The 13,227-nt window shown below is 36.9% G+C and overlaps 1 protein-coding gene across 3 annotated transcripts in view; it reads right to left on the bottom strand.

The window, feature by feature from the left end:
* LOC112160376 (AT-rich interactive domain-containing protein 3B) overlaps nt 1-13,227 on the bottom strand; it is a 78,503-nt gene that overhangs the window by 12,789 nt on the left and 52,487 nt on the right. For all 3 annotated transcript variants that reach the window (XM_024294848.2, XM_024294846.2, XM_024294847.2), the window contains one exon: nt 1,234-1,417. In XM_024294848.2, coding sequence (XP_024150616.1) covers nt 1,234-1,417 — 184 coding nt within the window. The remainder of the gene's footprint in view (nt 1-1,233; nt 1,418-13,227) is intronic.

The raw sequence follows: 13,227 nt of genomic DNA, 5'->3' as shown, positions 1-13,227 counted from the left end.
CCACTGGCCAGTTTAATTAGACAATATTTTCACGGACCAGTCTGAAAGAAGTATACATTTTTTTTTTTTCAAATGTAGAATGAAGAAATATTTTTTAAAAAGTCAAAAAATATCAAATTAAGAGCTGGGAAAATGAAAGAGTTAAAATCATTTTGCTCTGAAATATTGACAAGATAAAAACTTGAATTAAGATAAAAAAACCCTAAAATTCATTGATTCCAAAAAATGCTCATGAGATATCTAAATGCATTTTATTTACATTTTCAAGAGCTGAAATTGTATTTATTTTCTGAACGTACTAGGAAGGACGGATGTTGTTTTAAAATTCCAAAATGAAACTGGCGTTTGTTGTTATTATTATGGAACAAAATGTAAATTTATGTTCTAAGAATAAGTACTAGTTTTAGATTTGAGGATTTATTACGATGGTCCAACTTGCACTAAAATGGTATATGTTCTAAACTGAATCAGTTCCACTTGGTAATTAGACTAATTTTTTGTCACTGTAATCAAAATGAACAACAATTAGGTTCATAAATGTCAAAACATTAAAAATTGTTTGCTTAGAAGTAACAAAAAATTCATATTTTTGGAACGTATGAGATTCAAATTGAAGTCTATCAGTCAAAACAGCCTATTAGCTTATTTTTCTGTTTTGAATGCTTGTGTAGAGTTCCTTCTTTCTATATATTTTATCTTATAAGATTTGTTGTTCATAATTTTACCGCCTTCTGGTGACTACCTTTGCAGTGTACGAGGTGACCTGCATTTAGGATGACATTATACTGCACTGCAAAAATTGAATCGTAAAGTAAAAACACCCTTGATACAACAAAAATAATCTTAACAGGAAAGATTTTCAACAATAAAATAATATTAGTCATGTCTTACTGACTAGAAGTCTTTCTTAAAGTTATTGTAAGATCGTTTTTCTTTCCCAATTAACAGATTTTAGCTTGTTTAAAGACAAATTTTACAGTTTTTTAAATTGTTGACTTATTTTTTGCAGGGAAAGTCAATGAAGAAAACGTGTTTTTATCTTAACGAGTTCAAAGACAAAAACGTAAAAAGGAAGGAGCAGGTTATGATCGTGCCTATGACCACTCTGATAAACCGCCACAGGTGACACAGTAACAATAAATGACTTAAAAGCTCTTTCAGTTTCATGGTGACGGGTCGGGATGACAGATTTTTTGTGATTTTCTGGCAGTGGCGAGCGTGAGTGGGGCTTACTGTGTGCGCAGAGTGAAAGCGGCGCTGGTGATGGACGTGGGCAGGTTGAGTCCCTTTGTGATCTCTCTCCAGATCTTCTTGTTGATAACCTCCACCAGGCCTCCCTTCTCCGTCACCAGCTTGTAGAGCATGTACAGGTCCAGGACCTGCTTGGCCATGATGGGAATCCGGTTGACGGGGGTTCCTGTGGGGAGAGGACACGGACACGTGAATGAATCCGAACCGGAAGCGTATTTTTCCTTTATTCATCCGAAGCTTTAAAACACAGGATTTATGTTTGGTGATTTAGGAGCTGTCAGGACGCTATGTTGACGAGGGCGGGGGGAGGATGCCTGCATGGCCATTAAATTTGGCTTGAAAACATATTAGCCCCGTTAAGGCAATCTGGCTTGACCTGGAAAAGGGGATTCTCCAGCAACACAAAGCAAAGCGGCTCTAGACTTTTGATACAGATGCATTAATCTCGTCAAAAGCTTATCTGCGGTGAAGCTTGGAGCGGCGTGTGTGCACGGCGGGGGGAGTGGAATGGTCAGGGAGGAGTGCAGCAGAATCAGAAAGTGCATGTGCGATAGTGTAAACATGAGGAGGGAGGGGGGATTGGGGGGATTGTGACAACCTGCTAATCTATAGGCAACAGAGGATGGGTGGTGGTGAGGGGGGGGTAAAGGCCAGTATAATGAAGCTCATTTAGAGGATTGTGCCGAGCAAATCCACCCCCCCTACACACACACACACACACACCACCCTGCGCTGGTGCTCTCGCGGTTAATCCCGCCCCCACTCCCCGGCTGCTACCAACCATTAATGACTTTATAAAAAGTGATCAGGCCATGAAGATTAGCCCCGATTCATTTCCTTAAGTTAGAAACATGCCTGTAAGCCGCGGGCCCACATGGACATGTGGAGATCAGGAAAAGGGTGAGAGTGCTGTCAGAGCACCACCAACCCCACCTCCTCACCTATGCCCTACTTTACTTTAAGTTGGTCACTTAAAAAAAAAAAAATCACTTGAGATAGTTCTGCAAATAAATGATAAGTGGGAGTGAGTTAAAGCCCACAGCACGCCGTTTATCTCCGGTTGGAACGCCACGACTGCCAACAGGATGGACTCGTCACAGGAGTTAGGCAATAAAACGGAGCAGGAAGTGAAGCATTCTGGGTCGTTTGTTTCTAAGAAAAAAGGTAAAAAGTCCAGAGACGCTTTCTATCACTTTTATTACCAATAAAATTGTTATCCATCTGTTAGAGACTGAGAGTTACACAGGAAATGATGGAAATCAAGCAAATTTTCAAAATAAAGTATAAACAATGATGTGACATTAAAAGAATGTAAAAATGGAATCTAAATACACACACAAAAAAAGAAAAATGTATTTTCTGTCTTGCAAAAGAAAAATAATAATTATTTAAATAATTATTTCAAAATAATCTTAATTTAAGAAAACATCTCAGAGATTAGGATTTTCTTCTTAAAACAAGAATTCTATTATTCTTACCCCTTTGATAGATTTTTGTTCCACTCCAACTATATTTTTTCTATTGTAAAATCATTCTTTTAATTATAATTATGCCAGTTTCAGCCAAAATCAAAAAGCTTGTATTGTTTTTTTAAAACATATTTTCTGCAGAGCAGCAGGAGCTAATTAGTAGTTGCGGCTCCACTAATTTTCAATCAGCCCTTTGTTTGCACTCTCTCCCGCTAGCTTATAGCACCTCCCAAGCCCAAGCTAACGTTAGCGTAGCCAAAAAAAGAAGACGTTACTGGATCTATTTGTCTGGATGCATCAGAATGGAGCGAAGAGGCCTCGCCCATGGCAGCTACTGCGTCACAAACGTGAGCTTTTTCAAGCCACAGGTTTTCGTCTGCTCCTGATCCAACATGATTTGAATAAACAAAGTTTTAATGTTAAATTGTTTGATAAATATCCTCCATCACGAGAAAATGCTACAAAAACATGATAAAACACCATTTCCATTGGAGTCTGTAAAGAAAATCTGCCAGTGGGACCAGAAATTTTTATTTATTTCTAAGGGGTCTGTTTCACTGTTCAATCTTTGTCCAGAAAGCTGTGAGTCTGGACGATAACAAATCTTGAATATATTGTTAAAAACATGTTATTTTAAGTATTGTCTCTCATGAAACATTTTTTTTTAACTTTACATCCATTTTTTAAGCAGACGTTTCAGTCTTTGTTTCAGGAATCAGACTTTCTTAACCACTCAATTGTGTATTTTTTTGTGTGTTTTTAACTTGTTCTCTCGTTTTATTTGACTCATAACACAGTAGAAATGCGTTTTACAACAGCGGGACAGAAGTTTGAAAGTAAACAAACATTTAAATATGAGTTTTAAGACAAATTCCTCTTAAAATGTGTAATTGTAGTCTCTCTTTTGGATGATTATAGTCTAAAAAAAGTTTAACTTTTGTAGTTAAAAAAGGACATTTTTGTGGAAGAAGTGTTCAAATAGACCTATTTTAAAAATAGAAAACTTGTTTTGAGCAAATATGTCCAATAAATCGAACAATTAACCTAAATGTGAGTGTTTTTGGCTCATTTCAAGATTTATTTAGTATTTAAAGGATAAAACATCCCAGCCTATTTTAAAGTAATGTTATCAAGTCAAATTCTACTAATTTTATTGGCAAAAAAAAAAAATCACATATATTAAGTAAAAAAGATCTTCTTTTCTGTATTTTTTTAGTTGGTTTTCAAAAGGACATTTTTCCAACTGGAAAAGATTTTAGGAAACAAGTTAAAAAATGAAGAAAATAAAAGATTTTTCTCTTTTTTATAAAGCATTATGGTAATTTGTGAATAATAAGTCTTTATTCCTCCCAAAAAAGTACTGTAGATAAATATTTATAAGGTTTTTCCACAAATATATCCAATTTTAAGCACTGTCCATCTTATTTCCATATCAGAAATACACATTATTGGGTACATTTGTCTTAAAAATCTTATATAAATGTTTGTCTACTTTCACATTCCATTTAAATTTCATTTAAATTGAGCTGTTTGAAACTTTACTTGAAAAAATAAAAATGTTTTGTTAGAAATATTGATTAAAAAATATGCTTTTAATAAGATAAACAACATTTATAGCTTTAAAAGAAGTCATTAAATGAAGAGTTAAGGTTGTTTAGTTTTATATTAGATATTTAATAGACAAAAGTACCTGATGAGATTTTGTGTTTTCCCAGATTTGTTTTGATGAATCAGTTTCTCGCTTTATTTGTAAACTAAAAAAACCAGACGAGCAGTTTTGCTTCTGGGAAGTTGAGCGCTTGCTCCGAACCGCAGGCGCGCTCCGCTGTTATCTGCTGCGGCGAAGGACATCAATCCCGCATTAAACAATTACTACAACCGGAGGGGTCAGAGATCAGCCGGGGGTTATTGATGTGTGCATTAAAGTGCAGGTCAGCAGGAAGCCATGTTTTCATACCGGCCCGCTCGTGAACAATGACAGCACAACACAAGAGACACATCGGCACTGGCCCCAGAGTGACAGGCCAGCAGTTAGTCAGTCTTTAATTCACGCCCAGGCTTTTGTCACCATCTGCTGTCAGCTCACAATCAGATTTCAAGCGTACACAAGGAGCCCTTTAAGAGCCTTTGGGCACACAGGAAGCAGAAGAAAAACCCGCTGGAACGGAGGAAGAAGAGCGTCCCTCCAGAAAACACGTCTACTGAAAAAAGTAGATCAGACGGGCTTTACATTCCTGATCACACACGAAAGCAACTTAGATAATACTGTAATTGAGCATAAATCCCATTAGCAACACTCGGGCGGTCAGCCAGATTCCCCTCATCAATGTTCTGCCTTCCTCTCCAACATCTGCTGCTTCTAACCCCCAAGACATTCAGCTCTAATAGGCTTAATTAGACCAGCCCAAAACATCTCTGCCGATCAGGAGAGCTCCTCCTCTTCTCCTCTGAACCTTCAAACTCTGATCATTTCGCCACTTCCAAGTCTTAAGCAGGTAACCCTCATTTCTCAGTAAAGCCCTGATTTGTCCACACGGCTGCTATGAGCCAATCTGTAATTGGCTGCAGGCTTCACCTCCCATCATCCTTTGCCCCGGACTGATTTTACCCCAGGGACATGGCCATCAGGAGCCTAGTGATTAATGGCAGCAGAGGTCAGAGGTCACTTTAGTGGGAAGTGCCGAGGCTGAGGGCCCCCTGAACCACTCCCTGAGCCCTTCCTTCACGTTTGATCATTCTCATTTAAGAGATATTTCACCAAAAAAAAAACAGGAACAGAAAAAAATGCAAAAATATTTAAGTTTGTAGGCTTCGCGTTAAACTCTCCCCTCATTATGATCACACCAAACAAGTCACGGGGTCACTCCAGCTGACCCCTGACCTATTTTTAGCAGGAAACAGCTGTTGGCATTAATGATATGATAAATCAATTGGGGCCGATGGTGGTAAATTAAATACTGCTGACTTCACTTCTTTAAATAATTCAGGGGCGGCGTGACAGCCCAACAGCGGCAAACATAGGAAATGAATTTTTTACTGAACGCTCGGTGTGGGGTTTCGCTGTGATCGGCGGAGCGTGGAGGTGCAACAAACCGCCCGACAGTTTTCGGTTTCTTCGCGTTGAGAGATTTCAGAAGAGGAAAGAGTCCATTTTTTCATGGAAGAGGGAGGAGGAGCAGTTATCCAGCTGGAGAAAGACTGGATTAGTGCTGTACGGAAGGTGTCAGCCAACACAAACAGCCCCCGGCCTCACGGCTTTAAGAGGACCCTCCACACCTCCCTCCTCCTCATCTCCAAGCTCCACTTTCATGTAGCAAATATTTATCGTTCCATAACCAAATATCGGAAAGTATCCGTCTTTTTTGGAATTTCCTTATCGACTCATTTCATGAATTTGCTTACAGGAAGTCAGGAACAGCTTTTGTTAATGTGGGGCAGAGGCTCGCTGACAGCACAGACATGCGTCTGAGCCGAGCATGCTGGGAGTTTACGTTATGGAGGCCGCCCCCTCGCTGTTCGGTTTATACGCCTAAATGATGGGCCTGCGTATATACGTGGGGCATGTTTGTTTTATTTTTAATGCGCAGACAGGGACATAAAAGGTAAAAAAGCCTTGAGAACACGGAGTTTGCTATCTTTAGTGCAGGCAGAGCCACCACTCGCATGACAGACTAATTCATATCAAGTGTTAAGACATGTACTCTCCACATGAGGGGAGTTCAATGTAACGCTACACTATAGAGACATTGCTATTTCAAGCTAGGCGGGGACATGCACACACGTTTCAAAACTAAATGTTCAGTTGAGTCGACAATTATTCTGCAAAACAACAAAATGAGTCAAAATGTTTGTTGGAATGATCCTTCACATTAAGAGGCTGAGCATTCGCAGATCCTGTAAAGCCAGATATACGTGCAGACGTTAGACAATCTCCTGCTGCACAACAGGAAAGTGCAAAAACAACTTCTATCAGCCAGAAATGATCATTTTTTTATCCAGTTAATGAAAAAAAACTTGATTATTTCTTGTTTTTTTTTTTAGTTCTGTTTGCTCAATTCTATGTATTGAAATAAGAATGTAATTTTCTTCTGTTTTATTTGCTTCGTAAGGAATCCTGCAGGGAGGTGCCTTTTTGTCAACAACGTGGTGTAAAACTGAAAACTGGCAACCCTCCAAAAAGAGGTCAACTGCACAAAAATCTCACTGACGGGTTGCGGTGTCGGGAAAGCCGCCAGACATGAAGCTCACAGAGACAATATCATGTTGATTACAAGCTATTTAAGAAGCAATTTCAAAATTACATTTGTATATTTGTTTTTTTTTAGATCGGGTTACTTCTCCTAAAGGTGTGAAAATTGAAGATTGTTTTTTTGTTTATTTTTCTGATTTGCGCCTTTTTACCAGATGTTTTATTTTTAATTTTTAGAATTCACTTCAGGACTTTTTAGTCTTTTCCTCTTTTAGAAACAAAAACACATTCACACTAAAAGTATCATTTTGTTCTAGATTTAGTAATTTTTCATGGATTCAGATGTAATGTTTTGAGTTTTTAAGTGTCTAAAGTTGTTGCACTTTGTAAAAATACATTTCTGCTTTTATTTTATTCTATTATTTAAAGCATTTTTTTAAATATTTTTTTATTTTATATTGTAATTTGTGTTTTTTTAACTTGCTACATTTATTAGTTGTATTTTTGTGCATCTGTTTATAGACGTTGGCACAGGCAGATGGCAAAGTAAGAATTTCCTGCACTGACAACTTGGCTCCTTTTTTTATTTTATTTTATTTATTTATTTAACCTTTATTTATCCAGGCAGGACAAATTAAGAACAGCATTCTTATTTACAACTGTGGACTGTCAAAAGACAAGAACTTTTGAGAAAAAAAAAGAAAAGTTACAAGAATCAAGAAATAAAATTAAATAGAATCAGAAATAAACACAACTTCCCTGTTGCATTTGACAATAAACACTTTAAATCCTAAAACTATGTTCAATAAGTCAGAAATCTTTTTTTATTCAGAACAACATCCTCCTCCACCACTAACTAATTTCAATATTATTTTTTACAGAAATGTCAAGTAAAAATGCAATTTTTTAAAACGTATGGCTTTATTTGACAGTCAAATTAGGATGTATATTGAAATGTAAGTTAAGGTGGAATTTTTAATCATACGTTATAAGCTTAAGTAAGAATAACAGATCCTGTTAAGCCAGAGCTTAGACAAATAAAAAACACGAACGAAGAGAATTTCACTTTTGCTGGATCGATAAAGTTTTATTCAATTCCAAAATTAAAATGAAATCAAGAGAATTCATATATGAAAGCTTTCAGTGTGTAATAAAGCTCCATTGTTCCACAAAATATATGAAAATTACTCTTTTTGTGGGATTTTTAGGCAACAAATGTGTCAAATATTTAAACAGCAGACTAACATTTGTTGAATGTCTGATTGATTTAAAAAAAAGATGTTTGAATAAAAAACTGGATTTATGTTTCGTCTTATTTTAAAAATACTTTAGAACAAAGCAGAGCATAAAAACAATCAGTGCACTTTCTTATTCTTTATTACTTCTAAAATAAACATCAAAATCACATTCACCTTTTTATTTATTACACAGATAAATAATTCAATTTTGACCATTTTTGTTGATAAATTAATTGTTAATCATTCAAAATCTTCAAAATTAATACAATTTTGATAATTTATAAAAAATAGGAGGTTATTAGAAAAATTATGAATTCAGCTTCATTTCAGTGGATGCTAAACGTGCATAAACAAATCTTTTTAACCGACGTCTCGATACTGACAGTCATGTTGAGAAGATTTTTTTTGGGTGGAGAGACGGATAGAAACACGACTCTTTTCGTCACGGGTCATAAAGACGGGTCACCTAGTGAAATAGAGGGGGAGGGGGGGCTGAAAAGGTTGGGAGGCGCGAAAAGTGAGATGGCCTCTTCAACTGTAACCCAAGTCTACTCCGTCCCCGGAGACCGGGCGGATCAACTGACAGGACCCCGATCAGCGCCGGCCCAAGAAAGATGGGTGGATGGATGGATGGATGGGTGGACGGATGGATGGACATGCAGCGTAGTGGCTGAAGGGCGGGAATGGGAGTTGACCGTTCCCATATTGTGTTTAAAAAAAAAGTATTCATTTCAACACAGATTTGAACTTTTTTTTCTAACAAACTTATATTTGAACATAATTCTCAACTAAAACAGTTTTTGCTGTCAAGAATTAGGTCTGATGAATTGTTTTTATCTTAAAAAAAACTTTCCACAACTTACTAAAGTGCCAAAACATTTTTCTGTGTATGTTTTGCTTCTCATCTACATGCCTTAACTGTCATGTTATACCACAGCAACCACAAAAAACCGGTTGCATTTCCCACACCTGAGACAAAACCAGGTTTTTGCCATCGTTACACAAACTAGAAAGACTTGTAGTCCTCTGAAGTACTCCATAAACTATTTTGGACACTTTTAAATAAAGAAACACTAAACAAATGTTTAACAATCTGGGAAAACACATTTGATCTTCCCAACGTACTTGTTGCTTTAGGCCTCAAAGTAATAAAACTTCATGCAACTTATGGATCTACCAGTTGAACCGGTCTATGCTGAGAGGAGACTTCGAGGTCTAATTGGGTCAAAACTAAAAGTGCTGCATTGTTAGTTATGTAAAGAAGGCGGGAGATCTAATCTTTGTGTACATACGCAGGTGTTGCATACGTTTGTTCATAAAAGCTGGTGCTCAGAGTTCAAGTTGACAAAGCTACGGAGGCCCTGAAGTCCAAATCAAATCAGTCAATGCAAAAACATATTAAAGATCGCAATGGGACATTAAAAAAACATTACATTTTAGAAATCCAAAAAGTTTCAGAGACTAAAATGTAATAAGATATATATATATATGTATATTTTGGAAAATAAAAAAAATAATTTCCAGAAAATAAAATATCTTTTATGGGTAACACTTTAGATAAGGTGCTGCAAAACACTCAATATAATGTTGATAAAGATAGTTCATACATTTGTTTAGCTTGTAAGCAGTTTATTAATATGGTCTCACGTTAGATGGTAATGAATCTTACTAAATATGTTAATGAGTTTATGCAGCTTTTTGTGCTAATAAATGTTTTACTAACACCCTATAAACATATTAATACTGTTTCTTAATGTGTTAATAAGGCTTGTTAAGGAGTCTTCATATAAAGTGTTACCAAAAACTATATTCCGTCTTTACCTGATCCGTACCGGCTACCAGATCGGTACCCTGCATGCGTGAAATGCGTCTACTTCCTCTCAAAGTAGATGCATTTTACCTGTTAGAATCTCTTGAAATGTTAACAGCAACATGTGCCGCATAAAATGTTTACAATAATAAGAAAGTTTGTTTTAATGTTGACAAAGCGAACAAAAGGACTAAAGAACAAAAGTTAGTGATCGGGACTGCATGGTCTTTACTGATACCTCAAACTGCACATATCGGCGCACGTGCACAGTCGGACTGCTTATATCCGAGCATGTGCAAAGTTGGAGAGTACAGATCTGTGCATATGCAAAGTCTGAATGCACACATCTGCAAATGTGCATAGTTTGACTACACGGATCTATGCATTTGCGCAGTCGGACTGCACAGATATGTGCACGTGCACAGTTGGACTGCATAGATCTGCACACGTGCACATTTGGACTACATAGATCTGAGCATGTGCAAGAACAGAATGAATCTGCAAATGTTTTCTTCTTCTGTTATGTTTGATGGCCGTTTACTCCCTAGTTTATCAGGATAGTTCACCTGACAGACACATTATTACAGTTAATTTGGCTGCAGAAGCTCGGGGGCGTCTCCTCAATCATCCAGTTTTTCCGTTGCCAACATGTAAAAAATAAAAACGATTGAGCAGAGAATGACTCCACGCCGTGTGGTTTTCAGTATATCACGCAATGCTGAGATTTTCACTGTTTGGACTGACAACAATATAAGATTATAGAGTCTTCCATTTCGGCACCATTCTTTTATTTTACGACGCTGTACTTCAGTTGTTGTTGAGGAAAGCATAAATGTGTGAGGACACGTTGTTTAAATGGCTCAGAGAAGTGTAACAGAGACACAACTGTCAGGAAAAGCTACTGGGAGATAATCGAAGTCAAATGGTTTAACTGTCGCAATGTTAACGACAAGAGGAAGTGACGTAAGATTCACTCATGCGGTGCCCCGATCGGGTCGCTGGAACAGATCAGGTAGCAACATCTTCTGTCGGAAAATATTGGCATCCCATAATAATACCTGTAACCATACCTACTTTTTCAGGTGGATAAAAATTAAATGTTAAGTTTTGCAAATTTGTTTTGTTTCTGAAATGTTTTCTTTTTTTACATTTTGGTTTTTGATTTCTAAAATATCATTTAGTTATTTAATTATTTGTTTTGCTTTTTAAAAAAAATGTCATTGTGTTCTTTAACCCTTGGAAAGTCCGGGGCCTTTTGAACTTTTTTTTTTTCTATTTTACAATTAATACTGATATTAATCAATTAATCTTTAAAACAGTTTTTGAGGGATAGCTTGATTTCCATATTTTTAAAACAACCCACATTTCATTTTTTTTTTTTTTACTTTCAGATATTTTTTAATTATTTTATACAATATTTAACAATGAACATGAAATTGTCCAAAAAATAATTCTGAGTAGTTTCTTCAGCAAAAAAGAGACAAAAAATGCTTGAGTTTTATGCCTTATAACAAACAAAGACTAAATAAAAATACATAAAATAAAAACAAAGCAAACAAAGGGTCTAAACTGTGTGAAAATGTCTGAAAAACCTGGTGAACCTCCATTAAGCTTTAAAAATGTTCCAAGAATTGCCTCTAGGGCTTTCCACAATGTTTGCTTCAAACTAAAAAATTGAAAGTGGATTTTTTTTTATCTAACATAAAATTTTGAATGAAAACTATATAAAGGGAGGGGAGGAGTCCTATGTTTTATAAACAAATGCACCGGTGAGCTGATAAACTACTAAAGGTACAGGTGTGTTGTGAGATTTCATGGCCACCGTACACTGTAAAGAATTGAAGCATTAGATAAGCTAACAACATTTCTGTAATTTCTTTATTTTAAATTCTTATTTTTTAACAAATTAGAATTTTGAGTGGATAGTTTATCAAACTCATATATTACATATTACATAACTTTTGTTAATTGATGCAACGTTTCAGTTTTTACAGTGTAGAAAGGTTAATCGAAGCAGATTTTAAAATCGGGTTTCTCACAAATTAAATAAAAACACGAAGGCCGAAGAAAACGTCAATCAAGGCTTTGTGTCGCAAATTATAGCTTTGTCAGATTCACGGATGGATGTATAATAACTGGAAAATCGAGTGAAAGAAATGCGGGTGGATGGCTTGGCTTTTTTGATGGAGAAAATGTCAAGAATGTATACGTGCACTGCAACATGACAATACATAATCACGATGTGAAGGGGGTGGCACTTAAGTGCACACGCTAGGCTTAACCTTTTCCCCTGTAACAGCCTGAAATTCAGCTAAAAGCAATTAGAAGGAGTGTGACAGTACATGTTCAAGCTTCATAACGCAGCTAACTGCCTCAGTCAATGACCACCCAGACGGACAAATAAAGCCATCAGCTCGGAGGAGCTCCATTTGGGGCCGGCATCGCTGATCAATATGAGAGTCATCAGCTGCTCAAGCTGAGGGGGGGGTGAGGAACAAACTCGGAGGTGGATTGTGTTCTAGGGACGTCAATGCTAACTACTTTTGGCTTGAAAGTAAGGCCGTGCGTTCCCCTCGAAGCCCAATAACTCAAAAGTTGACAAAAAGCTTCGACTTCTGCTCCTTCAATTACCAGCGACTGAATGGGGAAGATATTTCATTTCATCACTTATTAAATAAGCAGTAAGTCTGTCTGATGGCGCAGACAAACAACATTAAATTAAATGTCAGGAAAAGATGCATCTGCATTTCTCATCCATCCCTTTCCTGGTTTTCCATTAGGCCCCCCTCTGCACTCAGATCTGGGTTACTGTGTGGCTTATGGAGCCCTGCAGCAGGAGCCGAGCTGGAAGTGAGCTCAAGGCTATTGTATTGGTGTAGGGCTCCTCTGGGGGCTGTAATGCATTTCATACCATCCATCACATGGGTGTGGAGGGCAGGAAACATTGCTTTAAGAGCACACACAGGACACAGATGGAGAAGCGAGACACGCAGATATGCGGAGATAGCAGAAGTTTGGGAAAATTTGTTGATCACAGGAGACTTTCAAGGACAAACTCCTTCAGAAGGTCCTCACAAAGACAGGACGCAAGGATGGCCCAAAAATGATGGAAAAGAACCAATTTTTTATGATGCATAAAAATGTTTGGTCATCAGTTAACGCGCAATTCCCCAATGAAAATTGTTTTTTTGGTGTTCTTGTAGCATTTTTCTGATGATGGAGGAAATACATTAAGAAAATTATGCTAAAATTGCATAAAATTGTGAATCA

The sequence above is a fragment of the Oryzias melastigma genome, linkage group LG3 (assembly GCF_002922805.2).
Source record: "Oryzias melastigma strain HK-1 linkage group LG3, ASM292280v2, whole genome shotgun sequence".
Lineage (NCBI taxonomy): Eukaryota > Metazoa > Chordata > Actinopteri > Beloniformes > Adrianichthyidae > Oryzias > Oryzias melastigma.
Note: the sequence above shows the minus strand (reverse complement) of the source record. Positions and strands in the feature narration are given on the sequence as shown.